Source organism: Loxodonta africana, chromosome 14 (assembly GCF_030014295.1).
Source record: "Loxodonta africana isolate mLoxAfr1 chromosome 14, mLoxAfr1.hap2, whole genome shotgun sequence".
NCBI classification, from domain to species: Eukaryota; Metazoa; Chordata; class Mammalia; order Proboscidea; family Elephantidae; genus Loxodonta; species Loxodonta africana.
The window spans coordinates 41880562-41905357 of record NC_087355.1 but is presented as its reverse complement, the minus strand read 5'-3'; the positions used below and the strand labels follow the sequence as shown (position 1 = coordinate 41905357).

The 24796-nt window shown below is 39.2% G+C and overlaps 1 protein-coding gene across 2 annotated transcripts in view; it reads right to left on the bottom strand.

The window, feature by feature from the left end:
• The window catches only part of LRRC69 (leucine rich repeat containing 69), an 86465-nt gene that overhangs the window by 12064 nt on the left and 49605 nt on the right, over positions 1-24796 (bottom strand). For both annotated transcript variants that reach the window (XM_003408386.3, XM_064267691.1), the window contains 2 exons: positions 17741-17842; positions 8919-9098 (listed from right to left, as the gene is read on the bottom strand). In XM_003408386.3, coding sequence (XP_003408434.2) covers positions 8919-9098; positions 17741-17842 — 282 coding nt within the window. The remainder of the gene's footprint in view (positions 1-8918; positions 9099-17740; positions 17843-24796) is intronic.

Sequence of the window (24796 nt, the reverse complement as noted above, 5' to 3'; positions counted from 1 at the left end):
CAAAAGATGACCTTAAGTAAATCCCACCTGAATTCAGAGACCATCTTAAGAATAGATTGGATGCACTGAACACCGATGACCGAAGACAAGCTGAGTTGTGGGATGACATCAAAGACATTATACATGAAGAAAGCGAAAGCTCGTTAAAAAGGCAGGAAAGACAGAAAAGACCAAAATGGATGCCAGAAGACACTCTGAAACTTGCTCTTAAATGTAGATTAGCTAAAGTGAATGGAAGAAATGATGAAGTAAAAGAGCTGAACAGAAGATTTCAAAGGATAGCTCAAGAAGACAAAGTATAATGAAATGTGCAAAGGTCTGGAGTTGGAAAACCAAAAGGGAAGAACGTGCTCGGGATTTCTCAAGTTGAAAGAACTGAAGAAAAAATTCAAACCTTGAGGTGCAATATTGAAGGATTCTATGGGCAAAATATTGAAAGATGCAGGAAGCATCAAAAGGAGATAGAAAGGATACATAGAGTCACTGTACCAAAAAGATTTGGTCAATGTTCAACTACTTCAGGAAGTAGCATATGATCAAGAACCAATGGTATTGAAGGAAGACGTTTAAGCTGCTTTGAAGGCACTGACAAAAAACAAGTCTCCAGGAACTGACAGAATACCAAGTGAGATGTTTCAACAAATGGATGCAGCACTGGAGGTGCTCATTCACCTATGCCAAGAAACTTGGAAAAGAGCTATCTGGCCAACCAGCTAGAAGGAATCCATATTTGTGCCCATTTCAAAGAAAGGTGATCCAAAAGAATTTGAAAATTATCGAACAATATCACTAATATTATACAGAAGTAAAATTTTGATGAAGACAATTCAAAAACGGTTGCAGCGGTACATTGACAGGGAACTGCCAGAAATTTGAGCCGGATTCAGAAGAGCACGTGGAACGAGGGATATCATTGCTGATGTCAGGTGGATCTTTCTGATAGCAGAGAATACCAGAAATATGTTTACCTGTGTTTAATTGACTATGTAAAGGCATTCGACTGCATAAATCATAACAAATTACGGGTACCAATGCCAAGAATGGAATTTCAGAACACCTATTTGTGCTTATGTACTGTGTACATAGATCAAGAGAGAGTCATTCGAACAGAACGAGGGGATACTGTGTGGTTTAAAATCATAAAAGGTATGTGTCAGGATTATATCCTTTTACCATACTTACTCAATCTGTATGCTGAGCAAATGATCTGAGAACCTGGACAATATGAAGACGAACATGGTATCAGGACTGGAGGTTGTTACAACTCATTTACAACCTGCAATGTGCAGATAACACAACTTGCTTGCTTAAAGTGAAAAGGATTTGAAGCACTTACTGGTGAAGATCAAAGACTACAGCCTTCAGTATGGATTACATCTCAACATAAAGAAAACAAAAATCCTCACAACTGAACCAATAAGCAACATCATGATAAACAGAGCAAATATTGAAGTTGTAAAGGATTTCATTTTACTTAGATCCACAATCAACAACCACGGAAAGGGCAGTCAAGAAACCTAACAACGTACTGCATTGGGAAAATCTACTGCAAAAGACCTCTTTAAAGTGTTAAAAAACAAAGATGTTACTTTTAGGACTAAGGAGCACCTGGCCCAAGCCATGGTATTTTCAATCTCTTCATATGCATACAAAAGCTGGACAATGCATAAGGAAAACAGAAGAAGGATTGATGCATTTTAATTATGTGTTGGAGAAGAACACCGCATATAGCGTGGACTACCAGAAGAGCAAACAAATCTGTCTTAGAAGAAATACAGCCAGAATGCTCGTTAGAAGCGAGGATGGTGGGACTTTGTCTCACATACTTTGGACATGTTATCAAGAGGGACCAGTCCCTGGAAAAGGACATCATGCTTGGTAAAGTATCATCAAAAAAGAGGAAAACCTTCAAGGAGGTGGATTGACACCGTGGCTGCTACAATGGGCTGTAACATAACAACCTTTGTGAGAATGGCTCAGGACTGGGCAGTGTTTTGTTCTGTTGTACATAGGGTTGCTGTGAGTCAGAATCAGCCCGACAGCACCTAACAACAACAACCTTTATTAAACATCTGCTGGGTTAAACACTTTCACTTTCTATGCATTACCTCATTTATTTCTCACCATAGCCCTATTTTACCGTTTTACAATGAGGAGGCTTAGCTTCCAAGAGGAAGTTAAGGTAATACATGTGGAAAGTTGCAGGCTGGTCATCAAGCCTAACTTGTCTGATTCCAATTACCTTATTTACTGCTTCCTCTGGGAGCATGTGAGTTCCTTGAGAGCCAGAGCTCTGTATTCCCAGCCCCTGGCAAAAGGCCTGATACATAGTAGGAAAAAGATAAATGAGGAATGCAAGATGTTAATACTTGGAGAAACAGAGTGCAAGGGGCAGAAAAGGCATGTGGGAACTCTCTATACTTTCTGCACAATTTTTCCGTAAACCTAAAAGTGCTCTAAAACATAAAACCTATTAAAAATAAATAAATAAATTATGTAAGTATAAGGCTTTTTACCATAAATGCCTTGAGCTGAAGCAAATGAAGGATAACTGGTTGGAAAGTATAGGAGATGGTCCAGCATGTCTGATTAAGAGGAAGATACTCCCATGTGTGGTTTCCTCCCCGGAGCCTCTACTTGGCAGCTTTGTGATCTTAGTCAAATTACTTGACTTCTCTGTACCTTGGTTTTCTTATGTGTGTCACTGGGTTATTGTGAAAATTAAGTGAAGTATTCCAGGTGATATGCTTAATATGATGCCAGGCACACACTTAGTATCAAGTAAGTATTGGCTATGATTAATATCACTAGGCTGCAATTTCTGCAAGGCAGAAATGAAATGAGACTATCAGCTCATCAGGTGATTTTGGGAGCGAATCTGTGAGAGTCTTTCCTGGGATCATTTTTTAAAAATGAACATGGCAACTTGTTCAAAGTGTTCAGATCCTACCCAGCAGAAAACAGGAAATTGTGGCAAGTTTTGCCACATAATCTGGCACGTGCTACACTCATTGAATGTCTCTTGAATATAACGACCCACTCCAGAAGATAATGTGAGCAATTCACAGATATGCTACACATGTGACCAAGATTGTACATACTCCCAGCTGGAGGAACAATGGACATTTCTATCCTTGTTTTCCCACTTACAATCTCTTTTTTTTTCTTGGTATTTTATATCAAACTTTTTTTGTTTTTGTTTTTAAATTTCTCCCCAACTATTATGTGAAAGTTCTCTTGGGCTACATGGCTAACTCTAGTCCCAAGGGTTTTTTTTACACCTTGACAAGAGCTGTCCTTGGCAGCAGCTCTGTCAGTTTCTCACTATGATACATTTGATGTAATATGTTAGTAATCTAAAAAAAAAACAGAGAAGCTGGTATTCAAATCCAGATCTTCTGATTCGTCAGTAATTCCACGGAAATAAAATATGTATCAGGCACTGTGCTAGGCTCTACATATACAATGGGGAACAAAATCAAATGGTTCTTGAATTTCTTGAGCTTGGGGTTCAATGGTAGAGATGGACATCAAACAAATGCAACACCAGGTAAGTAAGTAATTTCAAATTGTGCTGAGTTACATGAAGACTCCTAATCTCTCGGATAGAAATACTGGCTCAACTATTACAATGATGTTTCCATAACAAGAGCATCAAGTTATGAAAGACTGAACAACAGGAAAGCTGCTTCTTATTCACAGATGACTTTTATATGCAGCCCTTATAGTGGAGCCCGCCATACACATGTGTCCTGTTCAGGACGCTTTCTCTGATTAGATGGCTCCTTTTTTAAATTGTTTTTATAAGCACAAAGAAGAAATATCTAGTGCAACTATGATTTTTACATGACTAGATCAAGAGACAAAAATGTCCAGCTTATCCTTTAGCTTTCCAATGCCTCCAAAAATATTTTGCAAATCTTATGCCAGCCATCTACAGCTGGATTATGTTGATGGTATGAATTTCTTGGAAATAATTCACATCAGGAGTGACAGCCATATTCTTTCTTAATTATTTTAGCATCATTACTTTGTGAAGAGTGCAAGTTTATCCATGAAGAAGTGACACCAGCTAGGTCATCACATATAACAATTAAAAATGCTTGATGATCTCAAAAACTTTGGCAAAGGGTATTGTGAGAAAATAATTAGTGGCTCTATATCACAACTATAACAAACTTACATCTTTTACTCATTACTTGCTCTGAGGATCTTCATAGTCTCCTGGAGAGTAAATACTCTTGTGTAAACAGCTGATACCAGCTAATATGAACTCCAGTTGTAGTTCCCTGATTTCATTTTGCATGATTATAAATTACCTACTCTAAATGGCTCTTATTAAAACTGTGCTCTGTTTCCTAGAAGTTACAAACAGAGCATTAATGAGACCCTCTAAGCATAGGTTGTTGTTGTTGTTGTTGGGTGCTGTGGAGTCAATTCCGACTCATAGTGACCCCACGTGACAGAGCAGAACTGACCCATAGGGTTTTCTTGGCTGTACTCTTTACAGAAGCAGATCACCAGATCTTTGCCCCACAGAGCCGCTGGGTGGGTTCAAACCACCAAACTTTTGCTTAGCAGCTGAGTGCTTAACCATTGTGCCACCATATCTAAAATAGCTTACATATTTTCTGACCCATAAACACCCTTGGCAAAAACTTTCTACCTGGTATCAAGGACATATTTTTAGTTTATTTATTTATATTTTTTGTAATTAGAAACTACTCTTTTATTTTTGGCTTAGAAAGAGATATACTCTCTCATTTTCTTGGTTCATGTGAATATCAAATTTGTTTTGGAGAACATATGTCCTTAAAAGCAAAAAATAATAAAGGATAATGCCAACTGAACAAAATATTAAAAATTGGTGACTATAGATAAAGGGTATATGTATGTTCATTGTACTATTTTTTCAAGTCTTTTGTTTTTAAATTGTTCAAAATAAAAAGTTGGTGGAAAAAAAGTGGTTCATACTGGACTTGTTCATGAAATCCACATATACAGAAGAAACTTCCACAACTGTACTTGGAGAAAGATAATGTAGTTCTGAAATATAAATAGTGCTGATCTCATCCAGCTGTTGATGAAATTTATGAAATATAAGCCTATGAAACAACAACTAATATGTTATCCGCAATCACATAAGGTCATCAACTGCCCTTAGGGAAGACAAGACTGTGAGAGGCCTAGTCATGGCTCCACGGATAATGAGGAACACAGCATATTTGTGTTCAGGAGCCTTTGTTCTGCTTCAAGCAGGATAAATTCAAAGCTTTTCCGCATACAGATTCCAAGAAGCAGACTAACTGGGAGTAAGCTGGACAATGTGCCCTAAAGCAGCCATCTAAAGACTCACTCAGGTTCCCGAGTGGAGGCCACATTAAAGTGTTTGCCAGTAGTACTTCATGGTGATTTACCCTCCTGCTTTGTTTTTTACTATTATCCATATATATCTCATTATAAAAGAACTACATTCCTACCACTAAAGACAAATTATTAATTCATATATTCAAGCAATGAGTCTAACTTTTCGCTATGTGAAAGCCACCAAGCTAGGCCTTGCTTACTAAGGTGTCACATCCTACTGTACTGGGACAGCCCTAAACAGATAGTGCAGAGATTCCCAGTCTTGACTGCATATAAAAGTCAACTGGGAAAATTTATAAACTTTGGATACTCCAGGCCCTATACCCATGGATTCTGGCTTAGGAGGTCTGATGTGAGTTATCCACCAGTCACTCCTTGGAAACCCTATGGGGCAGTTCTACTCTGCCCTATAGGGTCTCTATGAGTAGGAATCAACTCGACAGCAACAGGTTTTATTTGGTTTTGGTATAGGTAAATTTGGTGAGTGGTCACTGAGATAAGTGTCTGTAGACTCTTTGACTCAGGTCCCTTATTGACACAAGACTACTCTGGTCTAATGACACCTTAAATCACTTTAACTACGGGAGTTAGAACCAGAGACTCTCTACAGATGCATATGACTTTAGAGGTTATAGATCTAGCTCCCTATCAAAATTTGTAAGACACATACTCACCCCTAGCACTAAATCCTAGATTCTCCAGCATTATCTAAGAAACTAGGTAGGAATCTACCCTAAAACAACACAGTGTATGGTTAGTCATCTTCATTTTCTTTTTTTTAATTTTTGTTGTGCTTCAAGTGAAAAGTTTACAAATCAAGTCAGTCTCTCACACAAAAATTTATATACACCTTACACTATACTCCTAATTGCTCTCCCCCAATGAGACAGCACACTCCTTCCCTCCACTCTCTCTTTTTGTGTCCATTCCACCAGCTTCTGACCCCCTCTGCCCTCTCCTCTCCCCTCCAGATAGGAGATGCCAGCACAGTCTCATGTGTCTAGTTGATCCAAGAAGCTCATTCTTCACCAGCATCATTTTCTATCCCACTGTCCAGTTCAATCTCTGTCTGTACAGTTGGCTTTGAGAATGGTTCCTGTCTCGGGCTAACAGAAGGTCTCAGGACCATGACCACCAGGGTCCTTCTAGTCTCAGTCGGACCATTAAGTCTGGTCTTTTTACAAGAATTTTGGGTCTGCATCTCACTGCTCTCCTGCTCCCTCAGGGGTTCTCTGCTGTGTTCCCTGTCAGGGCAGTCATCGGTTGTAGCCAGGCACCATCTAGTTCTTCTGGTCTCAGGCTGATGTAGTCTCTGCTCTATGTGGCCCTTTCTGTCTCTTGGGCTCATAATTACTTTGTGTCTTTGGTGTTCTTCATTCTTCTTTGCTCCCGGTAGGTTGAAACCAATTGATGCATCTTAGATGGCCACTTGCTAGCATTTAAGACCCCAGACGCCACTGTCCAAAGTGGGATGCAGAATGTTTTCTTAATAGATTTTATTATGCCAATTGACTTAGACGTCCCCTAAGGCCATGGTCCCCAAACCCCTACCCCTGCTACACTGACCTTTGAAGCATTCAGTTTATTCAGGAAACTTCTTTGCTTTTGGTTTAGTCCAGTTGTGCTGACCTCTCCTGTATTGTGTGTTGTCTTTCCTTTCACCTAAAGTAGTTCTTATCTACTATCTAATTAGTGAATATCCCTCTCCATCCCTCCCTCCCTCTCGTTACCGTCAAAGAATATATTCTTCTCTGTTTAAACTGTTTCTCGAGTTCTTATAATAGTGGTCTTATACAATAGTTGCCCTTTAGCAACTGACTAATTTCACTCAGCATAATGCCTTCCAGATTCCTCCATGTTATGAAGTGTTTCACGGATTCATCATTGTTCTTTATCAATGCGTAGTATTCCATCATGTGAATATACCATAATTTATTTATCCATTCATCTGTTGATGGACACCTTGGTTGCTTCCATCTTTTTGCTATTGTAAACAGTGTTGCAATGAACATGGGTGTGCGTGTATCTGTTCGTGTAAAGGTTCTTCTTTCTCTAGGATATATACCAAGCAGTGGGATTGCTGGATCGTATGGTAGTTCTATTTCTAGCTTTTTAATGAAGCGCCAAATTGGTTTCCAAAGTGGTTATAGCATTTTATATTCCCACCAGTTGTCTTCATTTTAAGAAAACCACATATACATGGCATTGACTAAGAAGAAAACGAAAATGCTTTACTGACCAAAAGCTTGATGCAAAAGAATCAGAACTTCAAACAGGTTCATTCCAACTCAAGCCCCTGCTGAGAAATGCCAGTTTCTCTGTTTGAGCCAGGATGAACCTGTTTGAAGTCCTGAAAAGAATTATCAGGGAAGCCATGATATTGCAGGCCAGTAGGGTTTCAATTCCCAGTGTCATGGAAACAAGGGATCTGTGTGCAGCAGGTATGGCTTTAGCAGATGGCTCAGGTGTGGACGAGGCACTGCTGACCCAAAAGAGGCTAAGTGCTCACCAAGAGAAGAAAGGAAGTTCTGGTGCCAGGAACTAATGATGGATGATCTAGAACAGGAGTAAGCAAATTGTTGCCCTATTTCATATGGCTTGAAGGCTAAGAATGATTTTCACACTTTTAAATGGTTGGAAAAAACTCAAAATAGAAATATTTCATAACGTGAACATTATAGGAAATTCAAATACCAGAGTCCACAAATACATTTTTCGGGAACACAGTTATGCTCATTCATATCGTCTAAGGCTACTATTAGGTGACAAAGGCAGAGCCTAGTAGTCGTAACAGTAACCTTATGGTCCACAAAACCAAAAACAAAAAACCAGTTGCCTTGGAGTCAGGTCGATTTCAATTCATAGCTACCCCTTATGTTACAAAGTAAAACTGTGCTCCATAGGGTGTTCAAGGCTATGACCTTTCAGAAGCAGATTACCAGGAATTTCTTCTGAGGTGCCTGTAGGTGGGTTTGAACCACCAACCTTTCAGTTAGCAGTCAAGCGCTTAACCATTTGCACCACCCAGGAACTCCTATGGTCCACAAAGCCTAAACTATTTACTATCTGCCTCTTTACAGGAAAATTTGTTGACCCCTGGCTTAGAACGGGCTTCATGGTCTATGTGAACCGCCCGGTGTGCAAAACTCCTGGGAGACATAATGTTGTGGGTGTACCTCAGTGCATGCTCAGTGTGCTAGAACAATCATTGTGAGAGCAAAAGTTTCACATCACACTACCGAACAATTCTTTCTAGTGGAACATAGCTCTTGTTTGATTGATAAGGTTGATGAAAATATTCAATTTTCTGATTTAAAACTTTCAATGTCCATGGAATTTTGCTACAATATACGTGTCCTGATAAATGTAAATGGTGTGGGTGACGATGATTATTACAGACACTCATCCAAATTTATCTATCAAAACTTAACATCATACTATCATAGAAGTCAATTCTTGGATACCAATCTAGTTAGGATTGGTTGATTTTGATAAAGACAAAGGATAGGAGGAGGTCTTATGCTCATATTCACACAAAAACCACCATTTACCTTTGATGGAGGAACAAACTCAACACATTCCAGCCATGTGGTTACAAAGGACTTTCCACATATCGCACATTCTTTTCCACGCGAGATTATATCCTTGATCTGTGGGTAGTGTTCCACGGCTTGCATTAGTAAAGGATTATTTTCTGCTAGCTGATTCATTACAAATCTTGATGCTATTTCCTAGATTAAAAAAGAAGAATATGACTCCTGGGATTGTTTTCAAAATAACTCTTTGACATTAATTGATTCACATTTCCCAAATTCATATTTTTGGCTTATTCTTCAGAGTTTCTGTCAAATTAAGATTCTGAAGTATATATTATATATAATACATTATATTATAAATGATTGACGTTATAAGTTCAGTTTTCATTAATATAAGGAAAGCAAGCTACTTACATTATATCTGTGCCTCTTACATATAGAAACCCAAGTCGTAATACATTTATACCACATATTTTATAAAATTAGTTATGTTTAGGTTCAAATTTGGTTCCTATCATTACAATAAGCAAGGGTCCTGCAAAAGTTCAGACTGGAGGACTCGAAAATTGAGTCCGTCATATTGACTAGGATCTAAATCCTCGCTACTTAGAGTGTGGTTCGTGGACCGATAGAATCTGCATCACCTGTAGCTTTTCAGAAATGCAGACTTTCACACGCACCCCAGACCTACTGAATTAGAATTTGCAATTTAATGAGGTTCCCAAGTAAACTGTACACCTTAAAATTTGATAAGTGCTGGTCTAAATTATTTGCTGCACTGAGTACCTGAATACAGCTATCTTTGTAAAAATTAATGACTTCTATGAACCAAAGTTTTTAACTCAATTCTTATTAACCCTATCCAAACAGATATGTCCAGAATCTTGACTCTGTGCAATAATACCTTTATAATCCCATATTAAAAATAAAAGGGAAAGTGAGGACATGGAACATGCCTTTCGCCATGACCATCAACAACATTATCTTAAAGTGGAAAAAAAATGCAGTATATAAAATTAAGTCTTCACTGATGAAGCAAACAAAATAAACATTAGCCTCACTTCACTGAATGCCCTCCATTTTTTATGCCAGTGGCATAGAAGTCCTGTATAAATGTTACACAAATACTGCATGAAATTTTCATAGTGTGTAGGGTTGATGTGCTGGGGACTTTTTCCTTGCCAATGTTAAAGGTTTCCCAGTGGTATTAAAGTATTCCACATCAGGCTCTGCTAGGAAACTTCGGGGATAAACATGTACATATATAATCTTTCACTCATTCACTCCAGTTAAAATCTTAAAGAATTTTAAAAATAACAACAAAATCCTGTAGATTGCTGCATCCCTGTTCCCTATTACTCTAACCCTCCCAGTTAACATAAGTCTGGGAAAATGGCCTTTATCCAGCAAACCATCCTGGGCGTGGGTTCCTTAAATGCCTGATCCTTCAACAGCACAACCTCCTACCCACTTAAGCTCATTCTCCAGGACGGTTACAAAACTGAGGTCATCCTTTCTGAAAGAATTGCCCTTTCACACTAATATTACCGCTACTTCTAAGTTGTGTGTCTACGGTCACATTTTTTCTGACTATCCATGCAGAGCATAGCTTGTGATTCTGAATCAGATACTGATTTTAGAGGTACTTTTTTAGCTACATGAATTCAATGGTTAAGTCCCCCTATTAAGTCCCCCTATAAAGCTGCAGAACACTCACATACAAAGATTCAGTCCCTGAAATAACAGATGGTGGAAGAATTTGCTCAATTACATGGGACCAATAAATAGGTCACAGTTACATACAGTTCACTTTTTCTATTTGTGATTGCTGGAATCAAACGTATTTGCTACACTCAGTGTGTCTCTTGACAACATTTACATCACCCATTATTTATATTCTTCACTTACTTGCTGCCAATGTGTTACTTTGGAAGGGTAACATATACCACTAAAATATAAAGTGAAGTTATTACTTTGAAACGTGTATATATATAAAAAGCAATAGTGTGACCATTCTTTTAGAATATCCCTCCCAATTCTTGAAGATATACAATGTAATGATGGTCTAATTCCACTGTTATATAAGTCAATAAATCATTTATGGAAAAATTAATTGTTCCTTTTGAAGAGTTCATATTAAATTATGTTGGAATATTTGTTAGGCAATGAGAAATAGGTCAAAGATTATTTCTATTTTTAATCCATCATAAAATGAAATGTTTCAGGTGTATTTTTTTATTTTTCCTTGCATATGATTATTTAATTTATATTATTTGAATTATAAAATGTCAAACCAACATAAATCCTTAGAAGGATGTATACACTTCAAAAACATTGCATAGTGAATTATTACTACGTGTGCGAAACACAGTAAAACACAGCATCAAGTTCAAAGACATCCACCCAATAGATACCTACATAGACGCCTAAGTTCACTCTTGGCTCCATGACTTATTAGCTATGTGATCTTGTTTAGACAAGTCACTTAAAACTATCTGAACTCGAATACCTTATCTGTAAAATGAAGATTTTTGCCAATACTATGACACAGAATTAAATTAGATAACATTGGTAAAACACCAGGAGCCCTGGTGGCAGAACGGTAAAGAGCTCAGCCTCTAACCAAAAGGTTGGCAGTTCGAATCCACCAGCTGCTCCTTGGAAACCCTATGGGGCAGTTCTACTCTGTCCTATAGGGTGGCTAAGAGTAAGAATCGACTTGACAGCAACTGGTGTGTGTGTGTGTGTGTGTGTGTGTGTGTGTGTGTGTGTGTGTGTGTGGTAGAACACTGAGCCTGGCATCTACTAATGCAGATTGGTAAGTGTTGTTTTTTAGTACCTATTATTTTTTTTGTAACTCAGGCAATAATATTCAATTTTATCCCATAAGTTCCTGAAGTGGAAAAAAGTTTAAAAAACATCTTTACCTAGGTATAGCCTAAATTACTACCATGCGTCTGTCAGTTTGTCACACTGTGGTGGCTTGCATATTGCTGTGATACTAGAAGTTTTAAAACCGATATATCAAATACCAGTAGGGTCACCTTGGTGGACCTGTGTAAGCAGAGCTTCCAGACTAAGACGGACTAGAATAAAGGACCTGGAAGTCTACTTCTGAAAAAATTAGCAGTGAAAACCTTATGAATAGCAGCAGAACACTGTCTGATATAGTGCCAGAAGATGAGCCCCTCAGGTTGGAAGGCACTCGAAAGATGATAGAGGCAGAGCTGCCTCCTCAAAGTAGAGTTGGCCTTAATGACATGGGTGGAGTCAAGCTTTTGAGACCTTCATTTGCTGATGTTGCATGACTCAAAATGAGAAAAAACAGCAGCAAGCATCCATTAATAATCAGAACATGGAATGTAGGAAGTATGAATCTAAGAAAATTAGAAGTCAAAAATGAAATGAAACACATGAAGATTGATATCCTAGGCATTAGTCAGCTGAAGTTGACTGTTATTGGCCATTTTGAATCAGACAATCATACGGTCTACTATGCTGGGAATGACAAATTGAAGAGGAATGACACTGCACTCATTGACAAAGAGAACATTTCAAGATCTATCCTGAAGTACAAGGCTGTCAGTGATAGGATAATATCCACACACCTACAAGGAAGACCAGTTAATACAACTATTATTCAAATTTACATACCAACCACTAATGCCAAAGATGAGAAAACTGAAGATTTTTATCAACTTCTGCAGTCTGAAATTGATCAAACATGCAATCAGGATGCACTGATAATTGCTGGTGATTAGAATGTGAAAATCAGAAACAAAGAAGGGCTGGTAATTGGAAAATATGGTCTTGGTGATAGAAATGACACCGGAGATCACATGATAGAATTTTGCAAGACAAATGACTTCTTCATTGCAAATACCTTTTTTCAACAATATAAACAGTGATTATGCACATGGACTTCACAAGATGGAAAACAGAGGAATCAAATCAACTACATCTCTGGAAAGAAACTACGAAAAAGCTCGACATTATCAGTCAGAACAAGGCCAGGGGCCAAGTGGGGAACAGACCATCAGTTCCTCAAATGCAAATTTAATTTGAAGATGAAGAAAATTAAAACGAATCCGTGAGAGCCAAAATACAACCTCGAGTATATCCTACCTGAATTTGGAGACTATCTCAAGAATAGATTTGACTCATTGACACTAATGACCAAAGACCAGACAAGTTGTGGGAAGACATCAAGGACATCACATATGAAGAAAGAAAAATGTCATTAAAAAGACAGGAAAGAAAGAAAAGACCAAAATGATGCTAGGAGAGACTAAAGCTTGTTCTTAAATGTAGAATATCTAAAGTGAACTGAACAGAAGATTTCAAAGGGCAGCTTGAGAAGACCGAGTAAGATATTATAATGACATCTGCAAAGACCTGGAGTTAGAAAACCAAAAGGGAATAACATGTTTGGCATTTCTTAAGCTGAAAGAACTAAAGAAAAAAGTCAAGCCTCGAGTTGTGGTTCTGAAGTGTTCTATGGGCAAAATATAGAATGAGGCAGGAAGCATCAAAAGCAGGTAGAAGGAATACAGAGTCACTGTACCAAAAAGAACTGGTGGATATTCAGCCATTTCAGGAGGTAGCATATGATCAAGAACCAACAGTACTGAAGGAAGAAGTCCAAGCTACACTGAAGACATTGGTGAAAAACAAGGCTCCAGGAATTGATAGAATACCAATTGAGATGTTTCAACAAACAGATGCAGCACTGGAAGTGCTCATTTGTTTATGCCAAGAAATTTGGAAGACAGCTACCTGGCCAATCGACTGGAAGAGATCTACAGTTGTGCCCATTCCAAAGAAAAGTGATGCAACCAAATGTGGAAATTATTGAATAATATCATTGATATCACACGCAAGTAAAATTTTGCTGAAGATCATTCAAAAGTGGTTGCAGCAGTGCATCAACAGGGAACTGCCAAAAATCCAAGACAGATTCAGAAGAAGACTTGGAATGAGGGATATCATTGCTGGTGTTAGATGGATCTTGGCTGAAAGCAGCGAATACCAGAAAGATATTTAACTGTGTTTTATTGACTATGCAAAGGCCTTTGACTGTGTGGATCATAACAGATTATGGATAATATTGCGATGAATGGGGATTCCAGAACACTTAATTGTGCTCATGAGGAACCTGTACATAGACCAAGAGGCAGCTGTTTGAACAGAACAAAGGGATACTGCATGGTTTCAAATCAAGAAATGTGTGCGTGATGGTTGCGTCCTTTCACCATACTTATTCAATCTCTATGCTGAACAAATAAATTTGAGAAGCTGGGCTATATGAAGAAGAACATGGCATCAGGATTGGTGGAAGACTCATTAACAACCTGCAGTATGCAGATGAGACAACCTTGCTTGCAGAAAATGAAGAGGACTTGAAGCACTTACTGTTGAAGATCAAAGACTATAGCCTTCAGTGTGGATTACACCTGAACATGAAAAAAAAAATCCTCACAACTGAACCAATAAGCCACATCATGAAAATGGAGAAAAGATTGACACTGTCAAGGATTTCATTTTCCTTGGATCCCATAGTCAATATCCATGGAAGCAGCAGTCAAGAAATCAAAAGATGTATTGCACTGGGCAAATCTGCTGCAAAAGACCCCTTTAAAGTGTTAAAAAGTAAAGGTGTCACTTTGAGAGCTAAGGTGTGCCTGACCCAAGCCATGATATTTGAATCACCTCATAGGCATGCAAAAGCTGGACAATGATAAGGAAGACTAAAGAAGAATTGAGGCCTTTGAATTATGGTGTTGACAAAGAATAATTGAATATACCATGGACTGCCAGAAGAATGAACAAGTTTGTCTTGGAAGAAATACAGCCAGAGTGTTCCTTGGAAGCAAGGGCTGCAAAACTTCGTCTCATGTACTTTAGACACGTTATCAGGAGGAATCAGTCCTTGAAGAAGGACATCATGCTTGGTAAAATAGAGGGTCAATGAAAAAAACGAAGACCTGGGTGAGATGGATTGACACAGTGGTTTAACAATGGTCTCAAACATAACAATGATTGTGATGGTAGCACAGGACTGGGCAGTGTTTCATTCTATTGTACATAGGGTTGTTATGAGTTGGAACTGACTTGACAGCATCTAACACAACAACAGCCTAAATTAAAACCCTATAATTCTTTGACACTTCAAGTAGTTTAACCAGTAATTTTGACCAAAGGTCTAGTGCAAATGACTTTTTCTTTAAGTACAAATATGAAACACATAATCAATTTAAGTTACCTCTCTAAGAAAAAATTCATGGAGATACTTTCAAAAAATACTCAACTCACCTCCCTGCCACCACATTGAGTTAACTGCTCATCCAACCTCCTCCACAAACCAGAACCTCTTCCAACTGGGAGTACCTCTGTCTCCATTCCCCCCACCTTCTAGCACCCCCTTTCTGAGGCGATATTGCAGCATGAAATCTGGCTTAACCCAAAAAAAACAAACCCAGTGCCGTCAAGTCAATTCTGACTCATAGCGACCCTATAGGACAGAGTAGAACTGTCCCATAGAGTTTCCAAGAAGCTCCTGGCGGATTCGAACTGCCGACCCTTTGGTTAGCAGCCATAGCACTTAACCACTACGCCACCAGTGTTTCCGAAATCTGGCTTAGGTTGGCTTTATTGCCCCAACTCTTACCAGCTCTGTGAACTTTGCCTTTCTCTGGGTCTCCATTTCTTTATCTATAAGAAGTTAACAACAATACTGCCTAACTGTTATGGATTGAATAGTGCTCCCCCCCCCGCCCCGACTCTAAAATTTATGTTGAAGTCCTGATCCCTGTACCTGAAAATATGACCCTGTTTGGAAATAGGGCTTTTCTTTTGTTATGCTAATTAGGTCATACCAAAGTAGAACTAAAATAATAAAAACCAAACTCGTTGCCATCAAGTCCATTCCAACTCATAGTAAACCTATAGGGCAGAGTAGAACTGCCCCACAGAATTTCCAAGGAGCTCCTAGTGGATTCTGACTGCCAGCCTTTTGGTTAGCAGCTGAACTCTTAAACACTATGCTACCAGGGTTTCAGTAGGTCCTAAATCTAATCCCTTCTGAGTGGTGTCTTATAAAAAGAGCAGAATACACACAAACAAATGGGTGGGAGAGACAGATGTCGTGTGAAGATACACCTGCAAGCAGCAAAGGAACGCCAAAGATCCTGAGGCCACAACAAGGAAGAACCCTCCATGAAAACTGATGCCCTGATTTGGACTTCTAGCCCCCAAATCTGTGAGACAATAAATTCTCATTCTTTAAAGCCACCTGCTTTGTGGTATCTTTTGTTAGGGCAGCACTAGGAAGCTAAGACATTACCTTTTTTAGGGGCATTGGAGGACTAGATTAGTTAATTCTTATTAAGTGCTTAGAACGTAACTTTGCCCATAGTAAGCTTAGAAATAAGTGCTAGCTATTTTTGTTATTCTGAAATGGTTGCTGCAAGAACAAATAAATTATAAGGGATTAAAAAAATTAAATACTGCAGTTTTTAAATAATTTACAATTCAATTTCAAATGAATTTTTTTTTTCCACACAGGAGTAGCAAATATTGCTGTTTCTGGAAATATAGATTGATTCTCTGAAAGGGTATTTAACAGTAGTTTCTTAAAAATGCCAGTTTTTGTAGGAATAATATGGGTGTGAGCCAGAAATTCACTACGAGGATGGTCATGGTAGCCTTGTTTATAAAGGCTAAATGGTCAGAAAATTGTTACTTATCTAACGTCCAACGGTAGGGAAATAGTTAACCAAATTATGGTGTAATCGTGTAATAGAATATCATATATTCATTTAAAAAGGCGTATACTGATTTTCACACATAGAAATACAATAACAATATTTTGAGTGAAAAACAAGTTCCTACGGAGCGTATATAGTTTGAACTCATCTTTAATTTGAAAATATTATGGACACATAGAAAGTTCTGGAAGAATAAATGTCAAGGAGAGAATAGTGATTCTATCTCTGGGTACTGGATTTCTGAGAATTTAGTAACTTAGCTTACTTTTATTTTCTAATTTCTCTGAATGAGTTTAGAAAGTTTTTAAAATTCAGTATGGTACTCTAACTATTTTCTTTTCTTCCTCGCTAGTTTTCTAATTTTTTATAATGAACATGTATTACTTGTTAAAAGGGGGGAAATTTATTTTAAAATACACTAAACCATTGACCAAGGTTAGTTGTTTCCTCTAGCCAGGAAACCCAAATCCTTACACAATTTCAGAAATTCTTAAGGCAATCCTTCATGTTCAGCTATAGACCCAAATGGATCTGTAAAGTCCAAATTTACGATGTACAATCATACTTGGTTGTGAAATGATCTGCAATTTTTGATTCCTGCACCATGAGAAGGCACACAAGGAGGGTCCTCCAATATTCTTTCCTGTTAATTCTTTTAATATCATCAACTTGTGAACCTGATTTCTGGATCCTATTCATTCATCCGCCAGAGAAGGGAACAAGTGAAGAGGAAATGCAGGAGGCAAGGGCCCCACTAGTAACAAATCAAATACATCCTTAGAAAATACTAAAAAATACTTGGAAGGCTAAAGAGAAAACACATTCCTGTCTTTTCCTTTCATCCAAAAAAAGTTTCTATATCTCTGAATTTAGCCACTGTGGAAATCAGATAGGATTAAATTGAATTTTGTAAGCAAGACAAAAAGGTTATGTCTGGGATCCATATTGCCAGCGGACTGGGGTTTCCTCAGTCATTTGCTGGCTTGGCTGAAGTGCTTTAAATAGAAATCTCTTGAAAACTGAAACTGTGGCTTGAATCTGAAGAGTTGTGAGGATGATCTCAGCCTTCACCTGTAAACTCCAGACCTCATCCTGTATCACAGCATGAACTGGCTGCCTCAGGAGCAGTGGGTTCCCTTCACAGTAGAATTCTTTCAGCTTCAGGTTCTGAAACTTTTAAAACAAAAGGAAAACTTTATTTCCTGACAAAATAACAAACTTTATCTCAAGGCTATGTCTTCAATAAAAATTAGAGTAAAATTACTTCCATTAGGACTTACATTCCACATCAAATATTTTAGGAGTAGGGCACACTGTAGTATTAGACACTTAACAATCTTCATGCTGGCATGAATGGCAATGGCATCCCAAACACTGGACAGCTAAGAAAACCTGTTTAGGGTCATTGAACTGGTTAGTAAAATAACAGGAGTTAATTACTCAAATGCTGGGAACATTTTGCAAATACTGTATTTGTTGGAGAACCGAGACAAGGAGGAACCTTAAATACATATTTCTAAGTGAAAGAAGCCAGTCCGAAAAAGGCTACAAACTGTATGATTCCAAATAACATGCCCACATAAATAACACTCCCACACATATGATGCACATAGGCAAATAATGTGTGAGGGGGTGTTCTATTTTGCATAAAAATGTAGTATATGACATTCCTGAAAAGGCTACAAACTGTATGATTCCAACTACATGACATTCTTGAAAAGGCGAAACCATAGATACAATAAAAAGATCAGTGATTGTCAAGGCTTCAGAGGGAGGAGTAGAGGGATAAATAGGTGAAGCACAGGGCATTTTTAGGACAGTGAAACTAGCCTAGACAATATTGTAATGGTGGATATATGCCCTTACGCATTCTTCAAAACCCATAGGACTGTAGAACACAAATGTACTATAAACTATGGGCTTTAGTAAATAATAATGTATCAATATTGGTTTAGCAGTTGTAACAAATATACCACAGAATAGGAGATGTTAATAATAGAAGAAAAGTTAATAATAGGAGAACCAGAGCACAGGAGGGAAAGGGGGTATGTGGGAGTTATCTGTACTTCCTGCACAATTTTTATGCACACCTAAAACTGCTCTAAAAAATAAAGAATTATTAAAAAACAAAACAAAATGACCATCGCTAAAAGGAGATGCATTTCATTTCAGGAGTCATGTTTCTTATGTGTCAAGTCGATACCACAATCCTGTCAGTATTCTTACATTAAACATGGTAAAACATTCCCCAGCATGCTAACTCGTTACCCATAATATATCAGAAATACATTATCTTAAACGGAAAGAAAATTCAATACCACGTGTTTTGTAGCAGGTAAATTTCAATAACCTAAAGTCTCACAATCTCTGTCTTCTGAGTATTCCCCAGGGCAACACCTTTGCACACCCTGTTTCTACATGCACTACTGGGTTTCCCGTGGCTCCAAGAGAAGAGCATTCTTTGCTAACATGATCACTCCTGCAGTATGATCAGCTACTTTCTCCTGTAATAATAAAATATTGCTAGGGTCTTTTTTGAGTCACTTTGCCATGCCTATTCAAACAACCAGTGCTATGGGCTTAGAGCAGTGGTTCTCAACTGGGACAATTATGCCTACCCACCCACGGAGACATTTGGCAATGTCTGGAGACATTTTTGGCTTTCTCAATTAGAAACGAGGTGCTACTGGCATCTAGGGGATAGAGGCCAGGATGCTACTAAACATCCTACGGTATATAGAATAGCCTCCACAACAAAGCCCAAAATGTCAATAAAGCTGAGGTTGTGAAATCCAGGTTTAACGGCACAAGAGCATAAAAAGGCACTGAGCCCTCTTATCTGGAAGAGGGGTTGGCAGCTGGAGGGAGATGAAAGTTCAGGTGAGGGTTTTTTTTTTTTTTTTTTTTTTTTCAGATGAAGGAGACTTGAACATGTAGAAGGTAGGAGCCAATATGGAGCGATTTAATACAGAGGTGGAAAAAATAAACAATTGAAAAAGTAACGATCATGTGAAGAACACAGAATGATCCTTGAATGTTAGTATCTTTGAATTATTTTCTCCTTTGTGGCAGGAGGAAAGGATATGTAGTTTCACCCTTGGGTAAGCCCTCAGGTGTGGAAGTGGATGGCTGAAGGAGTTGGACATGATCCCTCCAACTGTATCTTTGACATAAACAATAAGACCATTTGCCAAATGAGTTATGAAAAAGGCATCAGTGTGAAAGGAGGCACAAAGAAAGTGATGACGGTTTGGAGTATGCTATAGTTTTTGGGAAAGGAACTTGATCAGTGATAGCAAATATTATACAGAAGATCTGAGGGACTCACTGGAATCCACACATTTATGGTGGCCCCATCCACCATAATGCTATGCTTCCCTTTAGCGCTCAGCAGCCCAAATCCAAGACTGAGAATCTGCACGATAGGTATGTCAGAAAGTAAGGGAATAAGCATGCTGTATGTACTCAAAAGTGAATGGTTCAGAAAAGGCCACATGAACCAGCTACTACATCATCCCGCGACCAGAAGAACTAGACGGTGCCTGGCTACAACTGATGACGGCCCTGAAGGGAACACAACAGAGAATCCCGGAGGGAGCAGGAGAGCAGTGGGATGCAGACCCCAAATTCTCATAAGACTAGACTTAATGGTCTGACTGAGACTGGAAGGACCCCGGTGATCATGGCCCCCAGACCTTCTGATGCCCCAGGACAGGAACCATTCCTGAAGCCAACTCTTCAGACATGGATTGGACTGGACAATGTGTTGGACAGGAATGCTGGTGAGGAGTGAGCTTCTTGGATCTGGTGGACACTTGAGACTTTGTTTGCATCTCCTGCCTGGAAGGGAGATGAGAGGGTGGAGGGGTTTAGAAGCTGGCAAAAAGGACACGGAAAGAGAGAGCGGAGGGAGAGAGCAGGCTATCTCATTGGGGGTGGTAATTGGGAGTGTGCAGCAAAGTGTATATGGGTTTTTGTATGAGAGACTGACTTGATTTGTAAACTTTCTCTTAAAGCACAATAAAAATTATTTAAAAAAAAAAGTGAATGGTTGGACTGGCCCTTCGTGGTCTAGTCTGGGTAGAGAAATAAATGGTACAAAGCTCTGATAGACTAGGAGCAAAAGTAGAAGTACAGGATATGAAGTCTCAAGGAAGTAAAGAAAAAGATAATCATGGATATAAACAATATGAGAGCTGGAATATAGGAGAGTGCTACGTTGTTGTTGCTGTTAGTTGCCGTTGAGTTGGTGACCTTATGTATAACAACAAAAATGTTGCCCAGTCCTGTGTCATCTTCATGATCATTGGTATGTCTGAGTCCACAGATTGCTATACAACACTCTAATTCTTCAAGTTTGGAGCAGGTGAAGATGATGTCAAGATCCTGGACATGACTGTGGAGATGGTTGGCTGAAGAAAAGTCTGGGAAGCTCATTAAAATCAACAGTTCAAGGAAGTTTGAGGCTAAATTGTTTATATGGACCAACTTTACAAACCAACTTCCTGAGCTCTGGTCTCTAATATCTGGCTGCCTACTGAACACCTCCAGCTGGAAGCCCCACGAGTATCTTGAACTCTAACATTCCAAAATGGAACCCTCTATGTCCTCCCCAAATTTTGCTCTACGCTTTTCCTCATTACGCGTATCGAATCTCTCACAAATCTGTCACCATCGGGTCAAGTCTAAAACACAGCAACCCTACAGGACAGAGTAGAATTGCCCATAGGTTTCCCAACCTGTAATCTTTACAGACAGGCTGCCACATCTTTCTCTCATGAAGTGGCTGGAGGGTTCACACAGCTAACCTGTAGGTTAGCAGCCGAGTGCTTAACCCCTGTGCCACCAGAGCTCCATATGTCCTGTCAATTGTACCTTCTTAAAATTTCTGGAATCTATCCTTTCTTCCAGATTCTTGGGTGAGGGAAATTGTTACATGCTTGGCTACCAGCCAGAGATTGGTGATTCCAACCCACCCCGAGGCACCTCAGAAGACAGGCCTGGCAACTTGCTTCTGAAAGTTTACAGCCTTGATACCCCTGTGGAGCCGTTCTACTTTGCAAGATAAGAGATCAGCAAGTTGGGAAAAAATGCTTCAGACTAACCTGAAGTAATTAGGAAGGTGGCTAATTTAGCCAGAGCAGTGTAACTGTAAACAGGGGAAAAGGAGGACAAAGTTTCACCTGGATGCAAAAATACAACTGATAAGTAGGTTGCAGTAAATAACTGGGTATCCTTCAGACCACCTCAAAGCTCACAGGGTCACCCTTTACAAAGAATTGGGATTTTTAAATGAACCGAAGGCTGACTTGCAAAGAGGATAAGATTTAAGCGTGAGAGCTATGGCATCCATAAAATATGGTAAACTAACAATTCTAAAAAGGGTAGGGATGACTTGTGACCACTAGGAAATCCAAGAAAATGTATGATAAACCTCCATATTTAATCAAAATTGTGGCGTAATCAGGCTGATTACATCATTTGAACACATGAAAGCCAAAAAAAAAAACTGCGCTGAGAGCTCATTTTCACATACCCTGCCTGAGTGGTAGGGAAAAAAGGGAGAAAGTGATTGGAATCAGAATCCTGCTGAACACTTTTCCCAAAAGAGGACCTCTCGAGGGAGTTGAAGAGAGGCGGCAAAGAATGAAGCAAGGATGGAAGGAGATAACTGAACTTTAAACTCCCAGGCTGTAAACACACACACACACCACCTTCCTCGTTCTGATGGGTGAGAAGGAGCTGAAGGACCCAAAGTCCAAGCCCCTCCTGCCCTCAAACCCTGGGCCTTACAGCTGAAGGGAGAGTGGCTCTGCCACCCTCTTCAGACCTCTTGATAAACCCTGGTGGCGTAGTGGTTAAGTGCTATGGCTGCTAACCAAAAGGTTGGCAGTTTGAATCCACCAGGCGCTCCCAGGAAAGTCTATGGGGCAGTTCTACTCTGTCCTATAGGGTCTCTATGAGTCAGAATCAACTCGACAGCAATGGGTTTGGTTTTCTTTTCTTTTTTTTGTTTTTGGTATAGAAAGAATGGAAATCCTGGTGGTATAGTGGTTAAAAGTTTGAATCCACCAGGAGCTCCTAGGAAAGTCTATGGGGCAGTTCTACTCTGTCCTATAGGGTCGCTATGAGTTGGAATCAACTTGACAGCAATGTGTTTGGGTTTTTTGTTTACAGAAAGAATGGAGCCCTGGTGACGCAGTGGTTAAGAGCTTGGTTGCTAACCAAAATGTTGGCAGATCAAATCCACCAGCTGCTCCTTGGAAACCCTATGGGGCAGTTCTGCTCTGTCCTATAGGGTTGCTATGAGTTGTAATCGACTCAACAGCAATGGGTTTGTTTTTTCAGTAGAAAGAGCCCTGGTGGCACAGTGGTTAATGCCTTCAACCACTCCATGGGAGAAAGATGTGGCAGTCTGTCTCCTTAAAAATTTACAGCCTTGAAAGCCCTGTGGGACAGTTCTACTCTATCCTACAGGGTCGCTATGAATCGAAATTGGCTCAACGGCAGGGATCTTTTGGAAGAAAGAATAGGAGTCCCTGGATACTCCAAATGGTTAACGCATTCCATTGGAGGTTTGAATCCACCCAAAGAGACCTTAGAAGAAAGGCCTGGTGATCTATTTCTGAAAAATCAGCCATTGAAAACCCTATGGAGTATACTTCTATTTTGACATACATGGGGTCACCATGAACTGGAGTCAACTCAACAGCAACTAGTTTGGTTGAAAGAACAGCTGATCTGGGAGGGCTTGCCCTCCCACACCAGCTCTAGGCCTCATGTCTGATTTGAACTACCTAAGAATTAGTAGGCTGAAAATGTCTCTACTTCTACTCTACCTTGCATCTCCTACCCACTACAGGGTGATCTTTTTACAATGTAAATCAGATCATATTTATTCCTATGATCAAAACCCTTCAATGCTTTCCTATCTCAAAACAAAAGGTAAATTCCTAACCCTGGCTTATAAAATAGAGTCCTAATATTAGCTCATAAGTAATAGAGAGAAACGGGAAGATAAAAACAAAAAGGTATTTCCTTGCTTACCAAAATATTCGCCTCACTTTCATATATCAATGATACAGAGTCTGGAAGTTCAGGAACACTTGCCTTCTTGTTGAATTGTTCCATCTCCCCCAACTCCCATTACAGAGGGAGTCATCTAAATTAATTACCAAGAATAAAATATTATTCAGATGCAACTACTTAGTGACTGTCAAGGCTGTTGCTCCAAGTGAACCAGGAAGAGGAGGGGTCATGTCAATTGTACCACACAACCTTTCGGCTATTACAAAAAGAAATGAAATAAGCCTCCAATCCTGAGCTGTTTCCAGCCCATTCCGCCTTATGCATCAGAGAAACTTGGTGAACCCATGGTACAAGAATAGGAAGTGGGAAGACAAAAATCCTGTGTGTTATAAGTTATTATAACCTAGGAAAATTGGAGAGAGGCAAAGATTGAAAGAGATAGCAATATAGATTTTTAACCCTACAATTCGTCTGCTAGATATTACAGCCCCTTGCTCCTCCAAAGTCACAGATCAGTTCCATTCCTCATTGTTCCCTTACACTTGGCTTTTGAAAAACCAATTTTCCACATTCCAACTTGATTATTTATTGTTTGTTGAGTAATTTGCCCTGTGATGTTTCAAACAGTGATTATACAAATCTGTACCGGGGCCTGATACTACTGGCATTAAAAGGGCTATTTTTGCTTATTGTGCTAAAATGAATGTAACATAATAATCCTTAAGTAAATATCTTGAACCCTGATTCTTATTAAGTGTACAGGCAGCTCCCCAGTTACAAACAAGATCAGTTCCTGTGTCTTTTAGTACATTTTGTAGGTAAGTCGGTTCTTATTTAGCCTTATTTTAGGAGTGGCACAATGGTTGAGAGCTATGGCTGCTAACCAGGTCAGTGGTTCAAACTCACCAGCCGCTGCATGGGAGAAAAATATGGCAGTCTGCTTTCACAAAGATTACAGCCTTGGAAACCCTACGGGGTAATTATACTCTGCCCTACAGGGTCACTATGAGTCGTAATCGATTCAACAGCAATGGGTTTGGGTTTTTTAGTGGAGAAAAGGCTCAAAGACTTTTCAATGATTTAAAAGCTGTACTTGCA